At 35.2% G+C, this 21,247-nt stretch overlaps 1 protein-coding gene across 8 annotated transcripts in view; it reads right to left on the bottom strand.

Annotated features, from left to right (window-relative positions):
* ANKS1B (ankyrin repeat and sterile alpha motif domain containing 1B) overlaps positions 1–21,247 on the bottom strand; it is a 427,837-nt gene that overhangs the window by 203,338 nt on the left and 203,252 nt on the right. For all 8 annotated transcript variants that reach the window (XM_069852975.1, XM_069852979.1, XM_069852978.1 and 5 more), the window contains 2 exons: positions 12,939–13,522; positions 10,881–10,953 (listed from right to left, as the gene is read on the bottom strand). In XM_069852975.1, coding sequence (XP_069709076.1) covers positions 10,881–10,953; positions 12,939–13,522 — 657 coding nt within the window. The remainder of the gene's footprint in view (positions 1–10,880; positions 10,954–12,938; positions 13,523–21,247) is intronic.

Genomic DNA, 21,247 nt, shown 5'->3' with positions numbered 1-21,247 from the left:
ATTATGGGTATATATGAATATGGTATAGGTCTACCTCATGCCATATGTGCTTATTAACATGCATGTATTCTTTATAACTCGATATCTCTCACTCCTTCTAAAGGGAAATTATTTTATGTAAGAGTATTTTAAAACTACTGAAACAAGGCTCTAAGAACAGTGTTAAGTACACTATTTGAATTTTCATAGATTTGAGTAGTATATTCAAACTTCACATAAACTCTCCATGTCTGTAGTCATATAGACTTCTATTCTTAGCATATTTAATGGTAGAATGCAAAGATCATATATTAGTTTAATAACAAAATTAAATAAGAGATAGTAGGAGTTTGATATGCATGATTTATCTTTCTGAGATTAAGGCTTTCTACAAAATAAAAAAAAAAAGCACTTTCAGGTCTGACAAACATTTTACTACATGCTTTCCAAGGAAGAATGTATCTTCTGTATTAATTCCATGAGTTTGGTACCTCAGAAATAACAGCACAACTGACCAGAGTACCAAGGTTTAAACTTTTTCCAAAGGAGAAAATAACAGTATTGGAATGGGTTCTGAATCTCCTATGCTATTTCACTAAAATATTACATCTGATGTGGGGAAATAGTTCTGAAAAGTCTCAGTATATTAAGTCAGTCAAAATTACCTGTTAATCCTTCAATTAAAAGAGAGTTTGCAGAAGATTCCTGAGCTCAAGCAGTCCTATTGCAGGGCACCTAAATTTATCATGACAAGATCTGATGGTCACAAGCAGACTACAAACAACATTGACAAGAATTAGGCTATACATTTACTCACTTATGAATGTCAATATTTATGATATTATCTTTCCATTTTCTTAAGTTTCTCTATTTGCTGTCAATCTTCTCTATTCCTTCTAGAAGACATATACCAGAAATCCCTTTTTTAAGTCTGTGAATATAATGATTGAATTGCTTTGCAAACAGTTTTGGAAAAAGAAGCCTAACATTGAACATGAAAAGCATGGACAGAGATACAAGGAGTATGTTTATAGGCACTTAGAGAGAGGGAAAATGCAAAAAGAAAATGCACCAGTTAGAGACTACATTGATAAACATGGTCTCATGACTTACATTTTTACTGTATTTTCAGTTTAGCCTGTGTCTTCAATTGTAGTAGGCTGTTTCAAAACCCACTCTGATTAACTGGTATGCTCTGAAGAGCATATAGCTGAATATCACATTTATGACACTACAGGGTAAAATTACCAGTATAATAGGAATACATGAATAACAGAAAATAAAATAAATGCTTGCAGCTTTTTTCATCCACCTCCCATTGCATTTATTATAAAACAGAGATAAAAGCTCTACAATTATCCCGCCGTTTGCTTAGTCTTCTGTAAGGTTTGTTTGGGGATTAAATGGATCATTAAAGCAGATGCATCTTTATCTCTTATTTAGGCTTTTACAATGTAGAAGTCAACAAAACATTAATCCAATTATTTGTGATTTCTTCTGTAGAATTTATATGATATTTGGGTAAGTACAGTGGCATGCACTGCATTATGACTATCATGTTCTGTTAAATAAATGCCGAAAGTATTTCTCCAATGTATTTTACAGCTACACAGCTTCTTTTCTCCACTATTTTATAATGTCGCATACACTTAGATTACCATTCAAATAATTCAAAATGCAGAGATTTGAAGAAGAACTATGAAGACTGGTATGAAAAACGCATGAATAGGAACACATGTGTGAAAGCACCAGAAGAAACAGTCCTATAAAGAGTTAAAGATATGGTTTGTATTGACAACCAAGGCCACAGCTGACAGTGGTGAAACACAAAGGAATGTGTTTCCTTCAAGAAAAGGAGGACTGTGCTCTGATAAAACTACAGCACAGATGATTCATCAACAGAAGACCCCGCACTGTATAGGAGGACAGCAACAACATATTACATTACACGTGATATTCATCCTCCTATTATTCCAAAAGGAAGACAGACTCTAGCCCTAAAATATCCAAGATAAGGAAGCAAAACCTATGAGCACCACTGAAGTGAACAAAATTTTGGATCAAAAGGATCATACCATAGCAACTGTTGACTCCTAAAGATCTATCCAGAAACCAGATTGCTATTGCTAATCAAAAGGAACCCAACAGATGCAATGAGAATGCATTGGTCAGCCTTCCATGTCACACACAACTGACCACGGAAAGGTAAATCACACACACACACGCACGAGTACCTTGGTGCTTTTGGGTGTTCAGTGAGAGTGAGTAACATTCATGTGAGAACATGAGTGACTGCAGACAGTTTTGCCTGAAACAAGAACCACTTCCACCTCCCATAACATTTCATACTGACTTTAGCTGTATGAATTGTCCCTAGCATTTCTGCTGTTGAAACATAAATTTCCACGTTCACTTTGCAGTTGTTAATAAAGTACAAGGAAGTGCAGAATCAAACCCAAAGGTATGGCTGTCTTCCCTACAGTGCGTTCATATAATTGATGGTAAAGATCTCACAGACTTGCAGCTTATAAATTTCAAACTCCGTATGCATTTCCTACTGAGGATGCATTAAACAGCACTAGGAGCAGAGACCAGCTGCTGGAGCTGTCTCCTCTGACCAGGTCCCTCTAACCTCAGCTAAAGAGTCAGGTTCCCTCTGTTTTTTCCTTTTTTTTTCCCATCTTTATGATGCTACAGATATTTTGCTCTTTTTTTCACACCACCTCAACTTCAATGGGAGGGTGGGAGTTAATAGAGAAGTGATGTTATCCTTATTTTACAGTCTGGTTGTTGTGATTGGGTACTTCAAAATTAGAGTTGTGGGTTTGATAATAAAAGCTTAAAAGGTCTCCCATTTTGTGACAGGGTGCACCGATCATTTTATTAAAAATTATGAATTAAATCCGCTTTGATAACCACACAGGGATTTAAAAAGGGGAAGGAACTGCTGCAAAACAGACACTAAATTATAATTGAAGTATATACTTGTAAGTATATAACTTACCACTGCGCAAACTGCCTTATGCCAACATGCCTACACATATCTCATTAAAATTCTGCCTTAATTAAGTACTTATATTTTATCTGTTTTCTGCCCTTGGAGGAGGAAGGATATTAACAGCTTTGGAGGAAGACCACTTTGCCAAAACTGCAACCATATGGCACTAAACAGAAAAGGGCTAGCCTATCAAGGCTTCATTTATTAAAAGAAAGTTTGACTTCTGAGTGAAGTTTCAGCTTCTATAGGCATAACCATACTACAGAGAAGAGGAAGGCTTCATCTGAGTAGTGGCAGTGGAACAGACGGAAGAAAGAGAGGGCAGTGAGCATGTAGCTTCTAACAGTTAAAGGTTTGCACGATTTCCACTGTATGTTACAGCTGTATAAGGCATATGAACTTTTACTTATTCTCACATACTCTCATTCTGGCTGTGGTCCTGCCTGATTCTATCTTTTCCCAGTTCACTGAAGTCATGTCTGCTTTACTTACCCAATCTTTGTGCTCACAGTCATGTCCCTCACAAATATGAGGAGCAAAAATTCTTGCAGTTTTCCCCACACTGTAGAGGAGTCATTGATAACAATGACTTTGGTCATGCCAGTAGACAAGGCAAAATAAAAAAAGAAAATTACATCTGTATGATGACTGTCTACAACTTTCATCTGATATGAAAGATTAGAGAAAGCACACTACAAAATGTATTCTAATGCAGTGCTCCATAACCTACTGTCAGTCCTTAGTATTAAATACAAACTACATGACATAGAAACATGCATATGTAGTGGGCATATCCAAAAGCAATGAAGTCTTGCTTGTGGAAAAAAAATTGATGTAAACTGAGTTAAAGGGCTTATACTGAATACAGCAAAACCCACTGCAGCCCTGCTGCTTTCAAATAAGATATGGCTCAAGTGGAGTCCACCTAGGCATAGTTATCAGTGTTTCAGAGTCCTTCTGGTCTGAAAGTAGCTCTAGAAGAGCCAATTCAGGGGCTTTTCTGAAGTTGTAAACATGATAATACATGCTGCTCAAGTAAATGTTTTGGAAGATTTGCTAGCTCTGTTGAAAGTGATATTTTTTTTTATATGGCACAATTCTGTTGCATACATCTCCTCCAGTAACAAGCAGCATTAATCTTTGAAAGGCTCTCACTCAGGTAGTCTCAGTGAGCAAAGTCTGGAGACTTGATAATTAGACATAGATGCTGAATATGATGCTAGGATTATCTCCAAACATAGGGAAAGGCACTGTTCTCACAAAAGGGCAACAAATAAAATTTGTAAAAAACAAACTTGCTAAATGTAATAAGAAATTTACTTATTACAGCTGTAAGAAGAAGGTTTGCCAGTACATTTATGTTGCAAGCAAAAAAAAATGTAGATCAAGAAACTGAAGAACAATTCAGGAAACTATGTCCTGTTCGCCTCTAGGTGGAACAATGGAGGATAGGTGCAAGCTCAGCTGACCAATGAAATCCTGACTACAGGGCACTTGTATGCGACAGGAACCAGATGGTGCATTTATGAACAACATCCAAAAAAGAATTCATGATTAGCAGAATTATAAAATTGTAAATCACCCTCCATGTGCTCAAAGAAATCTGATAGAAGTGGCTCTCTCAAAAACCCAGCACAGTCCTAAACTGATTCTAGGCTATCTTGATATTGATTGACCTTCAACAATTGTTTTCCTTGTCATTATTTTAATTATTCTGAATTGAAACAATTCTTGCTTTAATCATGATGATGATATGATATCCATTATCCATGTTAAAAAAAAAATATCTCCTAAGTAGATTATTTCTTGATTACTCTCTTTCAAGTGACTTGCAAGTGTAAGTAAACTCTGAATCACACACCTTTGAACAGCTACTAGGCTCCAAATAACACAGAAATATTGCTATGCATGCCTTGAAAGGCTTTTTTATTGTAGAAAAAAATGCAAAGAAAATATAAAATTGAAACGTTTCTTCTTTTTACCAGAGAAGTGCAGATGGCTGGTATTTAAACATATTAGCTTTTCTAAGTCATTTGTGAAATGCATGTTACTAATGAGTGTAAGTATCTACTATGCCAAAAAAAGACAGCTGTTTCGTTTATTAAACTTTACCTTGTAGACAGGTTCCATCTAAATCATGTAATCAACATGGAAGAATAATTACAAAATTGACTCAAAGTGACTTAAAACAGTCACCTAATCATTGAACTGATTCAAGTCAAGGTCAGTTATAAGCCAACCACTTATTTTTTTAACTCTGGCAAATATCCAGAAGTCTTTAAGATACTGGTAAATGTAACAGAAGTTATAGCCTCCCTAATAATCTGGGGAGAAAAGAGGGAGGTTCATTTCAGCTAGTTTTAGACAGCTATGTCTTAGGAGGTCCTCTAGACTCCCTGTGTAGATACTTCTAGTGCCATTTGCCATGCTTCAGACATGATGAATGACATCAAAGAAGTGCTCACTTATCTCATTCAGTATTAGTGGCTCAGATGCACTCAGTGCAGTTTAAACAGCAGAAGTCTGAATTTAGATGTTAAGAATAAGATTCATCAGGAAAAAATATTTCATGGAAAGGGTCATTGGGCACTGGCAGAGTCCGCCCACGGAGGTGGTTGGGTCACCTTCCCTGGAGGTGTTTAAAAGACAGGTGGATGAGGTACTCAGGGACATGGTTTAGTGATTGATGGGAATGGTTGGACTCAATGATCCAGTGGGTCCTTTCCAACCTGGTGATTCTATGATGTGTCTGACCTACAATTACATTCATCAAGCCTACATTTCCTTGATTTGCTTGCAAGAAAGACACATGAGACAATGTCAAAACCAAATACTGGGCTTCTACTGGTCCTTCCTTATCTACAAAATCTGATATCTGCTCCTAGCAGAGAATGAGATTGATTAAATAGGCTTGCTCTTTGCAAATCCATGCTGGTTCTCACTTATTTATTTACTATTTTTTAACTACTTTAAGTAGTTTATCTGTTCAGTGATTTTCCTATGAACTGAATGTAATTCCCCACTCTCCTTCCACTCCCCTTTTCAAAATAAGTTCTACAGCATTCTCTTTTAGTTTGTTGTCCATCCTCCAAGAATTTTCACTGAAATCCACTAACAGGTCTAAGTTTATTTAAGACAGTTATGTAACACAAAATGAAGGCCATTACATCAATTTTAAGATACCTAACCTAAGTAACCTGTTCTTTCCTTATCTACAATTGAGAGTCCAACCATAGGATCAGCTGTGCATGTTGTGTGCTCACTGATGAGTTTTTCAGCAAACATGTGTGATAAAAAGTCATTGCATGTTTTTGCCTTCTCTGCACCTACTACATGCAGCTTTTCCTTTCCTGTAGTACCTCACCTCGGTGTCAAAGATTTCCTTGTTCTTCTCCCTGTTTTTTACGTACTAATATTACCATACCATATTAAATCCTCATTCCTCTTGTTAGTTGCATCTCACTGAGGGCTTTGGCACTTCTGATTTTTCTGTACATGCATGTGTTATTCTACTATGCTTAAGTAAGTAGAGAAATTTTCCTCATCATTTCTAAGGTGAAAGAAAAGATGACAATTTACCCCAGCAGGTCTTTTACGCTTTCTTTTCTTCACATTTGTGAGTCTCATACTGTGGTCTTCAGTAATGCTCTGCACTTTAACTTGCACTCTAGAGTTTTTTTAAAATAAATTCCCTGAATTTATTGACATCTACCTTCTTGATACCTTTTTCTCTGAGCTGTCTGTCAGCATAATTTCACTTCCAACAAGTGCAATGGTAACTAAAATCTCCCACTGCTATCAAGTCCAATGGCTTTGGGTAGACACCAAAACCATGTTCTTTTCTGCTTTCATATTTAATATTTCATATTTAAGAGCTCTAAGTAATCCTGGTTTTGAGATCTCAAAACAACTATCATGTTTTTAAAATACAAGCCAGTATTTCCTCTCTTCTTCCCTTTCCCCTTCGTACTGAAGAATTTATATCCTCTACATGACTGACAACTAGTGTAATATATACAATAAATTCTCCACAATGCAAATTTCATCATAATCTTCAATCAATTCTGTTAATTCTTCTCTGTCTGCTTTCTTCTACCATTAAGTATACAAACAGCTAAGATACCTGGCAAACTGACCCATGACTATAACCCTGCTTTAAACAATTCTCTTTTTTATGAGTTAGACCTATGCCAAATTTGCACTATTTAAGATGAAAATTTCTGTCCTTGCCACTTGGTTCTTAATTTAAAGTTCTCTTCTGTCAGAATAGAAGCCATGTATTTATATTTAGGGCATATCTGATTGATGTTTGACTTGGACGTGAGAGGAGAGACAATAATATCTTTAGAATGTCCAGCCTCTTTATCCACTGCCACCTTGTCTTATAAGGACTTTTGATTACTTAGGATCATTCTTGGCAGTATCATTAGTATTCTTTATCATATGCTAGTGACTGGTAGAATCCTTTGAAACTCGGCAACTTTGGACTCTTGTGAAGAAACACACCAGCCACAGTCTCCAGATCATCTTGAGTATGAGGTTACTAGCTAGCACAATCTTTTAGGTCCTCTTGGGAACAGAGGCTTTGTACCCCTTGGGGAAATGTTTTAGGGGTTTTTTGTCTGTTATCATTGAGATTAGTTCTTACTTGCTCCCTGGTCAGCACTACTGCTTTTGATTTCAGAGGTTAGCTATTCAGATGTTGAATGCTCTATGTCCTCAGAGGACATTGGCAGTGACTGTTATTTTCAAATGGATGAAGTCCTCATGACTATACTCAGTCAGTTTTGATTCCCTTCTTTCACTGCTCCTATAATTGCTTCTTGAGAGATTCCTCTGGAGACATGAAAGGAATATTTCCAGATTTCACCTGGAAAATACATGCCCAAGTTCCTGTAAATGCACTCAAGTATTTAATCACAAGATGTCATCATTGTTTAATTTTAAATACACCTATTAAATTATCAGTGTATGATATATTCTCTCTCAAATACTTTTTCACTGAAAATGAGACACTATGTAGTATAAAAAGCTCTTCACGCTTAGTAAATTAAGAATATTTTTACTTGAATTTAATATAATTTTGTTTTTACCAACAGTTCATAAAATACTGACATATAATATGAAGCACAGGCCTAAGTAAATACTAAAATGAAGGATTACATATCAAGCTATCCTTGCTCTTCAGTATTATCAGAAATTTTACTACTTGCTAAAAAGTTACTAGACAAGAAAATTTGCTTGTCCTGAATACAGTGCTCAATAATCTAGATGCTTTCAGTTCAATGTTAAGAGAAATCCGGTTGGTTTGTACAGTCTGAACATTAAAAACATAATTTTTAGTCTCTGCTAGATAACCTTTTCACACACACTTGCAAGTAAAACTATCAAACCTCATATTTATGTATAAACTGATGAAGTATTTAAAAATTATATTACATGATACCATATGGTAAATTTTTATTTCTACGGGCAGGTCAGGTCATAATATTCGGCTGTGTAATGCTTAGCACAGAGTCAGGAAGAAGAGAGAAAGTGAATGAGAAGTTCTGAGATGGAATTTATGTCTTCAGCATCAAAACACTTTGGCAGATAAAACCCTAAGTAAAAGACACGGAGACCCAGATAGTACCAGCTTCTGTAAGTAATTAGACAGGTGCTATGAGAAGCAACTCTGAGGCACCTGATTGCCAATAAGCTATAGGAGCTTAAACAGAAGAAGCACACAAAAAAAGTTATTTTGCTGCAGAAAATTTCAAAGCAATCCTTGCAATGGGGCAAAGACCTAGCAAAAGAAAATCTCTTAGGTTGTATTCTTTATAAGAAACACTTATTCAGCATGTTGAGGAGTTAATAAATGATAATAAACACAAGCTAAAATCTTAAGTCAAGTAAAGGATGTTGCTAAATATATAAGTGTTGCTCTAATGAGGCTCCATTGGATTGGTTAGTCCAGCCCACTAACTGTGAGAAATAAAGATTCCTTATTTTCTGCTAGATAGTCTTCTTACTTTGTTAATAAAAAGTATTAATATACTTGTAGTACAATATATTTGATAAAATTAATTTAGTACATTTTTTGTTATAATAGTTCTTTTCACTTTACTGCCTAAACTGTGTTTGACTGTACCAGGAAAAGTCATAAAGGAATAAAAAGCATGAAACATACATGTGAAGTGGCATATAGCCACCTTTACAGCAGAAAGAAATATATTTATTTCAGTTTGCAAGTACAGCAAAATTGATTAAAATTAAAGAAAAGTAGTTGTATTTTGATTAATAGTACATAGTTTGATTTCTTCATGAAGAGCAACATCAGATTATTGATCTAAAGTGTTATAGCTAAATACCATTAAGGAGCTGACAGAAAAGAAAAAATGTTGGTTTGCAGGAAGCTTCACACTAAATAGAAAAAAAGTTGGGACTCAGAGTCCCCTCTGGGAAAAGAAGTAGCGAAGAAAAGAGTAGATCTCCTGCCAACTGAAAGAGCTGAAGAACCAAATGCCACACTTGAATGCCAAGAAACATAACGCATGCAGTAGAAATCATGAAACAGCTGATGACAAGAGTTGTGAGGTATTTTATAATCTTAAAATAAAAAGTAGAAAAAGAAAAGCAGTGGTCATTCATAGGAATGGATGGAGTAGTACTTATACACCACTAAGTTATTCAAATTTGCCTGTACATACTGTTACATTTGTCTCCTTTCCACAGCTGCTACTTGCTGTGCAACTTCTTAATTGTCACCTGATTTTGCATTTGGTGCCTGTGTACTACCGTGAGAAAAAATAATAAGCAGCAAGTCCTGAATTACTCATAATATATTTAGACATTATTAACTATCTTCGAACCTAGATTTTCTCTATGAATAATTCTCCCTTCCAACATTGCAAGTTTCAGAAAGAAAAAATAGCCTGCCAAGATAACATACCTAGCACTTGTCATGATATTGCCTCTCAGTATATTAGAAAAAAACTATCTGAATCTGCAATTGTATTTGTATTCAAATTGGGTATTTTCTCTTTTCCCTAGATTCGTTTCTCACTGTCCAGCTAGTGTTAAAGTAGCTGTGTAAGCTCTGTTTAATTGGGAAGACACAGTTTCCTCCTGAACAGATATAATGCTCTATGAAATGGACAGTTGTTAAAATATTTTTTTAAAAAAATATATTAAGTGATAAGATACATGGTCTCCTGCCCAATACACAAACCCAAGTCATGGCATGCAATTGCTAGCGGGGATGAACCAGTACAGGTGAATTAACAAAGCTTTGCCTCAAGACCAAATTATTCAGACATACACGTGTTAGGAAGAAGACATAGCAAAATACTTCCAAAATTCTTATCTGCGCAGTTGTACAGGTTTATACTGACACACCAACAGGCTAGTCATGACTTAGAGTTCTTAGAATTCACTGTAGTAGTGAAGGTTTGCAATTTTTCCGATCATTGTTAATGCCAGTCACTGGCTGTCTGAAATATGTTCAGCCTTGTTCCAAAAATTTCCTTGAAGCAGCATTAGATGATATAACATTTTTAAAAGTGTTAGCAAATGTTGGATTATATATAGTCAGGGTCCCAACATTCAAAACAAGATCTCAGCTGAAAAAAGACTGGAAAACATCCCCCCTAGTAGAAAGATTTCATTAAGAAGACGTTAATGGAATATTTTTTTGGTAAGATTTCAAAACAGCATTAATGACTCCAATATGCTATTTAAAGTAGCAGCTCCAGGATATTGGGCCTAGGGTGCATCTAACAGTAAACAATATTGATTCTGTTCACAGTTATTCAAATACCTTCAAATGCTTTCAGCTCAGTGGGTTACTTAGCAATGTCTCATCCACAGTTTCCCTATAGACCATTAAATCAAAATTAAACAATAGTGAGTTGTTTTTCCTTACTTGTAGTGTGATCATTCATCTCCCCCAGTCCAGTATTAATTCCAGCATCTATTAAACTCATGATTTTATCAATCTACAAAAGAGAGAACAGTGAAAACCATTGATGGGCCCTATCTTTGTTATTTTATTTTAGTTTTTCATGCATAATTTTTAGTGTTATTACTCTCATTAGGAAAACATCAATCAAGATTGCAAAATGCAAAAATTAATAGGTAGAAAACTAATTTATCCACTTTGACTTTCATTGTGCAAACTTTGTATTATACCAAAACCTAAGATTGAGACTAGTATTTCTTTTTCCACAGTAAAATTAATACCATTCTGATGATTCTGGTTACCTAGGTCTTTGAAGCTACTTTGTTACATATTTCAGTTTATAAGTACAAAAGAGAAAAATGCATAAATTAAATATATGATGAAGTGGATTTTAATTTTATAAACTTGTTTCATTCAATAGTAACTGTGAATCACTAGAGGTCTAAGTGGTAATGTCAATGCATAGGAATATTGGTTTGTATATTATAAAGTGTTGACGTCAACTGTTCAATTAAGATTTCCAGAGAATTTCCTAGCTTCCTTTTTTCCATCTGCTCCAAGGCCACTGAATAGCTATGAAACATTTCTGTGTCCCCACATATGACAGGAGAGTATAATTTGTGAATCAACATTATATTGATCCCAAAACTCATTTGCACGTTTCTAAATTACATTGAACTTACTATGTCAAAATTATTGTACCTATTTTATTATTTGTAAGAACAGGACAAAATAAAAAGTGAATCAAAAGGCTGGTGTCATCTAAGAAGCAAAACACAGAAAACCAGGTCTTACACCACTTAATATTATGACTAATAGGAAAACTGTTTCTTTTCAAAAAGCTACGTGTTAGTCACTGTGACAGGAGAAAATCTGGGAATTATGTAGATTTAGAATTCAAACCATTTTTTAAAACTAAACTACCTTTTTTTTTTACTTTAAAGAACAGTAAAACCTTGATGTCCCTCTAAAAAGGCAAACTTGGACCTGGCTTGTATCAGGATTTCATAGCAACATATATAAGTTAAAAACCTGATCCTAAATACCTTTCCACTGAGGAAGTATCTCCTTTACAACAAAAACTACCTTCAGACGCCCTTTCAAATCACACATTTAGATGAGATTGAAAGCTTTTTCTAGAAAAAATAACCAATCCAATAAACAATCTCTGGGTTCTCTCAGAAATAAAATGGCACTCTAGAGGTATATGCATTGCCCCATAGCTGTCATTTAAAAGCGAAATGCTTGTTTCTCTGTAATAGCAGTCAAGATCTAAACATTTCCCCCTCTTAATTTACCTCAGTAAGGTAGAATCATTTACATTTTTGAAACTTAGCACAGGAGAAAAACCAATTAAAAATAACATGTTTAAATATTATTTTAAATCTGGTTCTAAAACTAAAATAACGTCTCTTGTATGAGCAACTATGCACTACAAACTCAGTGTGGCCATTTCTTTTAATGGTCCCAAATTTATCGTAGCTATAAGTGTAATCCCACTTCACACACAAGTCAGGTATACGCCAAGAATTCTGTACATGAGCTACATTCCAGTTAGAGGATAAGTTATATAGGGAGGGTTTGGAGAACACATAATCAACCTAAAAATCTTTAACTCTCCATTCCAGCCAGTTTCTTGTCTCTTGCTGGCAGGCATTGCCATGGTGGAAAATAATTATCAAATATGTAAATAATGGGCATAGCTACAAAGAATTTTCTTTTAGTGCCAGAGGTGAGAGCTTTAGTAGAAAATAATTTCAATGTCACAACAATTTTTAGAATTACTTCTGGTTAACTTCATTCACTATGGAAACAATAGACTTCATTAAGCGTGCGGCATTTTGAACTGAAATGCATTGCATTTTGTGCTAGCTGTCAAATTCTTACATTACACTATGACACACTCTCTGAGGATTTGCACTGTGGAAGATTCACTTTTTATTTCATCTCTGAAATTGAAAACGATAACAACATTTTCACATTTTCATATATTTCCTGGTACTTCAAAATGAACAAACTTACTTCTTCCCACTCTGATGTAAAGGAAGGTGTTCTCTCCGAATTTCCTTTGGAGCACTGTTGGCTTGGTGTGGGTTCACTCCAGTTGCTTCTTGCTTTTTTGTCATTTGGTGGATGGGTGATGAGATTAGAATCAGATTTTGAAACATTTTTGCACAAATGCATTTCAAGCAAAGTCTTTGGTAAAGATCGTATTCTCCCAAGTGTGCATGCTCGCTCCACAAATCCCCCAGTGGTAATGACCCACTGTTCACTTATCCTTGCTGAGGTGCCAACCAATGTATGATTTTCTACTGGTTTACTTTTAGTATGAAATATGGTTCTGTTTACAACTGGTGGCTTCTTTTTCTTCGTGGGAGGATCGTTGTTGCTTTCTTTCCGTAACTGTATCTGCTGTACTGTGCTCTTGCTCAAAATGCTTTTCTCTAGTGGACTGCTGCACTGGATTGCTTTGCTGTACAGCTGAAGTGGATTATCAGGTGGGTCACACGCAGGTGATGAGCCATGAAGTAAACCTGCAAACTGTTCAGCGGGGTATCCTTCAGGAAGCTCGCTGTCAGTGGATGTTTCCCCCTGGCAAAGACGCTCTGAAATGAGAGAGTACCTTGTAAAGAAACTGGGCAATAAAATACTGCAAACAGCAAAACCCACACTCTCCTCAAAAATTACTTTTGCATGCTGCTTGGTTCTTATGCACAGAAACAAAAGATACTTATGCCATGAATTGATTTATCAGTATCTTAAAAAACGATTCTCGCATTAAACTTGTCTAATTTAGCCTGACTGGATAAAAAACAGCCAAAACACTCAGTGCTACACATAAATTCCAGGAAAAAAAAAATTATAACATAAAATAGGTCATTGCTATTCCATCAACTTGATGGTGTCTCTTTTAATTTGTTATTGAGCTGAAATGTGTACAAATTATACAGATAAGTACTGTGAATAAGCTAGTTACTTCATAGGTAGTAAAACACGTGAAGAACCAGTATAGTCAGTAATTGTTAGTAATGTTTCTCTTTATAGTGATTATAACAAGTGATTTTACACTATGATGCCTTTTTACTGACAGTCTTTAAAGAATAGATCTGAGTGTTGTTTTTATTTCTGGGAAATTCTGAGAATAGATTCAGTGTAATAGTAGGCATTGGGAGAAAAGAATAGGAAATCAAGTCTTTTTGAAACAAGTTTTCTACATAATTTAGCGCACACACAACAAAAGGAACTACAGAAAAAAATGCTTCTTTTTGGCACAGTTCAGGTAAGATTATTAAAAATTTGTAGCTCTTTTTATGCTTATTGTTTTATGCTTATTGTTGTATTCCTGCTAGAAGTTGTGTGTTCCTATGTAGACTAACTGCAGGACTCTATGGATAGTATCATGTCATAATTTGCAAAGAAACTGAACCGTTTCCTTCTAATTGCCAAAATATCACCTTGTATCTCAAGATATCACTTCTAAGTTCTAAGACAGTTTTGATTGGTGCATACTCTAAACCAGTATCAGTTCTTTTACTAAGTAAGTCAGCAGCTTGAAACTATGTGTTTTCCTCATTTGTTAAAATAACAGCCTAAAATTCTAATCAATATTAAGAGTACAACCTAAGAAAATCTACTTTCGTTCTTTGGGAAACAATTGACTACAATACACACTTAAAATTTTTGTAATTAAAAATATGTGGGATGTTATGGCAAAAGGTTGAAAATGGGACATGACAGAGCTTAAGAAATAATTAAGGCAGAAAAATTGGTTTGGGGGGGAAAAGGAGAGGAAAAGGAGGATGTCAGACATTCTCACTTTCTTTGATTTCTGAAAGTTGCTGGATTTATTGTATGTCCATAATTTTGAAGGTGAACCTAAAATGAAACTCAGTAGCTGGCATTCAGCTCCGGATTAAGTCATCTCACTTTACGTATGTACATAGGTAAGAAGTATGTAAACTCCCACCAGAGTCAGATATCAGGTTGATAAAGTTGGTGCATCCTAGAGATGCTGCTGTATGTAAAGCCTGGTCAGCTGAATCATTCCCTGTACTCTGTTAACTGTATTGACTAGGCTGCCAATGATGATTCATGGTTCAAATCATGATTTGAATTCTATTCTGCTGTTCCAGAGATGAGTCTTAGCAGTTGTCCATTGAACTTACCTAAGATCTAGATGTAAGACAAAGTAAGAAAGAAGAATAAATCAGGAAAAGAAAATAAATTAAGGACACATGGATTGCAAGGATTTTGCTAATATATGCATTATCTTCACTAATATCTCTGGTGCATCTATATTAAATGAAACTATCTTTTGCTTTAAATAAGAGATTCATTAATTTTATGACAAAGGATGCAATGACCTCACAGCTATGCCTTCTTCATCATATAATTGACCAACACAAACCACATCCATGTTAGGCAAGGAAAAAGACTGGGATTGTCAGGAAAAAAATAGCATGTAGTCATTACATGGTACACTGCAGCCCTAGAGCAGGTTATGCAGAGAGGTGGCATCTACATCCTCAGAGGTTTTCAAGACCTGGCTAGGAAAAGTCATGTGTGATATGATGACAGTCTGCTCCAAACAGAAGGATGGACTAGATGGCCTCCACATATCCTTTCCAACCAACATTTTAATGATCCAATTATAATTCTGATCTTTTGAATTGTTAAGTCTAACGCTCTTTTAATACAGATTTGTATTATTATTATTTTAGTTTCCTAACACAGTTAATGCTTAAAACTTTAATGTTCAGAAAATAAGGAGAGTACAGAGATGATCTACAGCACTGCTTAAAAAAGTACCGTAACCTCTCACTCATTGTACTGTTAGAAAGAAATAAAGAAAAAGAAAAAAAAATAATCCATGCAATAGTCATAAAATAATTTGCCAGAGTATGTTTTTCTTTCTTAAACCAGGTATCTACTGACCTAAGACCTGAGGCATGAGATATTAAGTAAGTCCTTCAAGCTCCACCACATTTTTAAAACTGCAGGTGCATCGTCATTGCTCATGTGGATTTCGAAGATCACAGTCTCAAGAGCTTAAAGTATGAAAAACTCTAAACAGGATAACATAATGGTTCTTCTGTATCCTTGCTAAAACAGGCAACTTTACTTAAAAAAAAAATAAAAATCTTTACTTAGCTTTTAATAATCTCCCATATCAGAGATTGGTGACATTTTTTTGTTGCATAATTCTGCCATAAATTTTAAGACAACTGATACTGAAATCAATATGTCTTCTGAGGCTTAGCAGTGATGCACAAAATGTGATACTTTATGTATTATTTTCTGTCTGTTTTTAAACATATCAAAATTGGTTTTGTTCTTTCAAATACTGTCATGCATTGAAAGAAATCCTTCCATTAAGTTGTATATACTGACAATCAATGTCCTGTGTGGTTAGAATTAATCTTAAATCTACTGATATATTTGAGAATTTCAGACACTCCATTCCTATTGTGTTCTATTCCCTGACTTTATCAAATGCTTCTGTACCTTTTTCTTAGATATTTTATTCATTTCAACCAACCTAACTGGCAGTAAGGAACAATATGATATACAATTATATTGCATAGGTCTGTATTCAGTGCACAGTAAGTGAGTTACACTATTTCTGATTTCTTATGGGCTTTTGAATGACTCATCTGACAATGGACTTTAAGAAAAATACCAGAGAGAGAGGATAGGTGGAAAAGTTCAAGCTCTTGGATTGAATCTCAATGGAGAGAAATTTTCTGGTTATGATAAATTATGTTTTTCTTACTTGAAGAATATTAATTTTTGTAATCTTAAAAACACCAATAGAAGGAGGTCTTGCTTCCTCACCAGTTACTTCTATTCTTATCACCTTATCTTTTTACTTGTAAATAGTATCCTAAATACCAAAACATAACCAGGTGTCATTTCTACAGATTTCTGCTGGCTTTACAAGTGCATGCACAGCTTACCCATCTGAGCGGATTACTTCTGAAAATCACTTCTGTGATACTGCCATATCTGTGTTGCATGGAAAGCATTTACATTTGGAACTACAAATAGATTTGGTTCTGACATAGTCTCAAAGCTACAGATACATATTGTTATTATCATCAGTTTACATAGACTCAAACTGGCATTTAGGCAGCAGATTGCAATTCCATCAGCTATTTATTCATATGATGGTGCACCCCAGCACAGTTGCTTGTGGTACTTGTATAGGACTCTGTGGAATACCATTTCTCACTTTCAGTGTTTAGGAGTTATAATTTATGGATGCATGATCAAACTCACATACGTATTTCCTGAACCTGACTCCAAGACTACAGAGCACATTGAGAAAATAAGGAGCATACTAAATAACACGAATTTTGTATTCATGTAAAGTGGGAAATCTGCTTATTCACATTTGTATCTCAAGAGATTCCATGTTCAAAACTAAAGTACATTCAGAAGAATAACAGTTGTTAATAATAGTAATGAAAAAGTTGTAATAGATAAATTATAATGACAGAGTTACATCTTTAACAGGCATTGCTGTTGCCATGGCACAAGTTTTAATGCAAAATAAAAATCCACTAGAATTTTGTTCTATAGGTATAGAACAAATGTATAATGACACCTCCACTGTTAATCTAGTCAAGTTCTGTTTACATTTCATCCAGAAAGATGTTTTAAGCAGCATGTTCTGCACATGTATAAGATATGCCCCTAAAAATATTCTCAATTCTGTTTTCCACACACTCAGTTAATTGATAAAACTAACAGTCACAGTTGAGTAATATTTGGAGAGCACCTTCTCACAGGAAGATGGTAAAAAAAGAAGTAATCTTATTTGTGCGGTAAAGATTGCTTTGGACATGCTAGGATGCCTTCAGTAGTGATGATTTTGGTTGCATCCCCCACACGATGTCATAAAATGGGATAATCAGCAAGAAAAGGTGTAAGACAGAAAATTCATAGTATTTAAAAACTGGAGACACCATATTCAGGAAGGCATTATTTCACCAAAAAAAATAAAAATGGTGCTTTGACCAAGCTTCATCTCTTTGACGGCAATATGTTGGCTGAAATACCTTTGATGAAGCAGTGCAATGTTTTCTTACTCCAGTAAATGTTATAGCAAGGTACCATGGATCTGTGTGGGAGGTATAACAGCATGATGACAGAGCAACTAATGAAGAATGTGGGCTTCTACTGTCACCAGTAACAACACAGTAAAGGAGCAACAGCATCCAGTCAGCTTGCTTTCTCCTTCTACTTCCTCCTGAATCTAAAGAAACCACCAAAAGGTGGTTTGCAAGCACCTCAAAGCTGTATAGTCCCTTTGAAATCACAGTAAAAGTCTCTGTGGATTATATTTCCTTTCACTAGCTTCATAACTGCCAGTCAATCCCTTAACATCACAGTCTTCACTTGACTGTGCACCAGAAGCATTTCATTGCCTCACTATCACTACCACCTTGGTAGTTTCACTGTCCACAGTTTACTCATCTCTCCTGTTGACCCATCAGGAACTCCAAAAGATGAGAAAGATTTTAGAGGAAAAACAGGTCTACATCGTTTTCTGAACACTGCTTGCTAGCCTCTAATGAAGAAAAAAGCTTTCAGTGAGAAAGGATATTAGTTGGTAATTACTGCTAAATCACAGCACATTATAATACCCAAATATAGCTCTTGCTCAAAATTTCAGCAATAGGAGGGTAACCTGGTATGAATAAAAGTAATTTTAACACTTCTAGAGATGTTTTTACTGTCCTGTAAATTTTCAGAAATTGTTTTGGTATTCATAATCTGTACAGGGGAACACAAATGTGATTCTTACATAGATCACATAAGGGGTTAATCTTTAACTGCAAAATTCAACCCAGATAAAAACACAGAACTGCAGCTGCCACCTCCATAGTGCTGTTTCCATGAGAATTTCTTTCTATATGACTATATAAGGCATAGTTCCTAGACATCTTAATGACAGACAGCCTCTCACGAACTATCACATTTTAAAGCACAAGAATCTGCCTTATACCTGCTTATAAAAATAAAACTCGTTCAGAAAACTAACATGTTAGCATATTTTATGGACTAAAAATTGCAGATAGATAAAATTATGTTCAATATACCCCAGGTCTGGACTAATTCCGCATCCATGATCAAGCTAAAATTCTACTAGAATATTTCACATCTACCATGCAGCAAAAAGAAAAAAAAAAAAAGTACTTCTTTGTAACACAAAGCAATCTTTCATAAGAAATGCTAAGAAATGAATGAAAATTGATGCAAAATGTAATTTCACATAAAGATCATGTATAATTGCATTGAGAAATTCTGTGGTAATCTCTCCTTGCAGGAGAAAGCAAGCAGTTGAGTGGGCTGTGGCTTTGCTCAGAAAGTACATGTTAATTTGACTGTGTAGTACAGCAGGGAAGAGTAATAGATGAGGAAAATTTGGTGACACTTAATAACCAAAATCAGTGCAAAGCAATATGAATGTGACAGATGAGCTCTTGAAACCATATCCTTTTGTTGAACACTCTAATGAAAATTTGTTAATTGTTCTACTCCAGATATTTCACATATCAAATGCAAAGAAGGAATGACAAATGTTCTTCACCAACTAGGAACAAAACTTACTAATTGTCAAGGCAAAACAGAATGGAAAAATAATGGATGATTTTTATAATGCTGTTTCTAAAAGATGCTGCTCAAAAATTTCTACACTTGTATTTGGAAAGAAGGATTTGCCTTAAGTAAGAATTCAGTTTCCCCAAGCATGAGACACAAGCAGAGAGAATACAAAATATATGTTCTAGCATTTGCACTGATCATACACTTCTGTCTTTCCTAACCTTGATAATGCATAGATTTCAGATCTGAGTAGTATTTTTAAGATACTTAAGATATGATAGCAGTTTGCCTCACCTCTCCTCATTCCACATACAAGCTCATCTATGCTCTATTTCATCTTATAATTATGTTTCAAAATCAGCAAGAATGGAGTTAGTGATTTCATAAGAAATAATGTGAAATTAAGATACAAATAGATGCCCCCCTCCCCAAAGGCCTCATTTAATTTGTGCAAACTTTCCTGTTAAGTTGTAGAAAGAAATCTGTGAGTAGAGTAAGTGTATGAATATTAAAAACTACTAGGAAATACCTCTGGCTGTAGAACTACAGTCTGGTTCTACTTGCAGATGCACGCAGTCATGGAAGATTACAAATCTAAACTGTTATGTCCAAAAGGAATATTAATTTTCTAGGCAGACTGACAATCTCTAAAAGATGTTTACTTTTAACAAATAACTGTAGTTACTTTAAAAAGTAACATCATGTGCAGGTTGCTTAAAAGCAGTTTCTGCAGAAAGATGGGAAGAGATTCAGGTGACTAAACAGACTCATATGGCATTTGTATCCAAGTTGACTGCAATGGTAGACAGATGTGACACACAACTTACTGGAAACCTGGGTCTTTCTGGGAAAGTAGCAAGAGGCCAGAAAGGGTGTCTGAAGTGTCCAAATTGTCCTAGACATCTCTGTTTATTGAATTGTTCCTTAGAGGTCAAAGAGTAGCAGACAAGGAATATGGACGGTAGTACCTATGTAAAGAATACAACTCAAAGAATACATTAATGTAGAATAAATAATTACTTGAAGGGATTCTGTGCATATAGCCCACTTCAGATGACTGAGATACACTTGCCTTAGACAGGAATTGAAAACTTGTCAGCATTTTAAGTAATGATTGTTGGCTACTTACACCAAACTAGCCATCAAGTTAAGAACCCAGATCACCTGAGTGGTACAGCATGAAAGGTTGGCTGATCCCAGATATCAGCTCAAGGTGCTTTTGGATACATATGTGCATCTGAAACATGTAATTGACCTGCCATGAATTGACTACAACTGCCAGGAGAATCAATGTGTAGTTTTATTCAGTTACTACGATGGAGAAAAGCTCTAGTTCAGTTTCAGATTTATCTATAGGAAAAACAAGCATTAGACTACAATAGTTCAGACGTTGGAGAGCAGTGGACAAACTTGGAAGAGAATTATCAACTTTTAGTCTTCAACACAAATGGTGCTTTACTAAGCAATTTTACTGAAACAGAACAAAAAGAACCTAAGGAGCTAAAAGGACCAGCTGAAGAAAGTGAAAAGAAATTATTAATCTGAAGCTGCCTCAGGCAAAAGTTGCAAACCAGCCTCTTTGAATACTCATGTGAATAAAAAAATATGATAATGAAAAAACACATGAATCATCACCTAATTGCTGGTCATAAGCTCCCACAGAGATGTTTCCCTTGATACTTCCAAATATAGGCCAGATCTTTTGGTTAGAAACAAAGGTT

Source organism: Phaenicophaeus curvirostris, chromosome 1 (assembly GCF_032191515.1).
Source record: "Phaenicophaeus curvirostris isolate KB17595 chromosome 1, BPBGC_Pcur_1.0, whole genome shotgun sequence".
NCBI lineage: Eukaryota > Metazoa > Chordata > Aves > Cuculiformes > Cuculidae > Phaenicophaeus > Phaenicophaeus curvirostris.
This window is presented reverse-complemented; position numbering and strand designations above follow the sequence as displayed.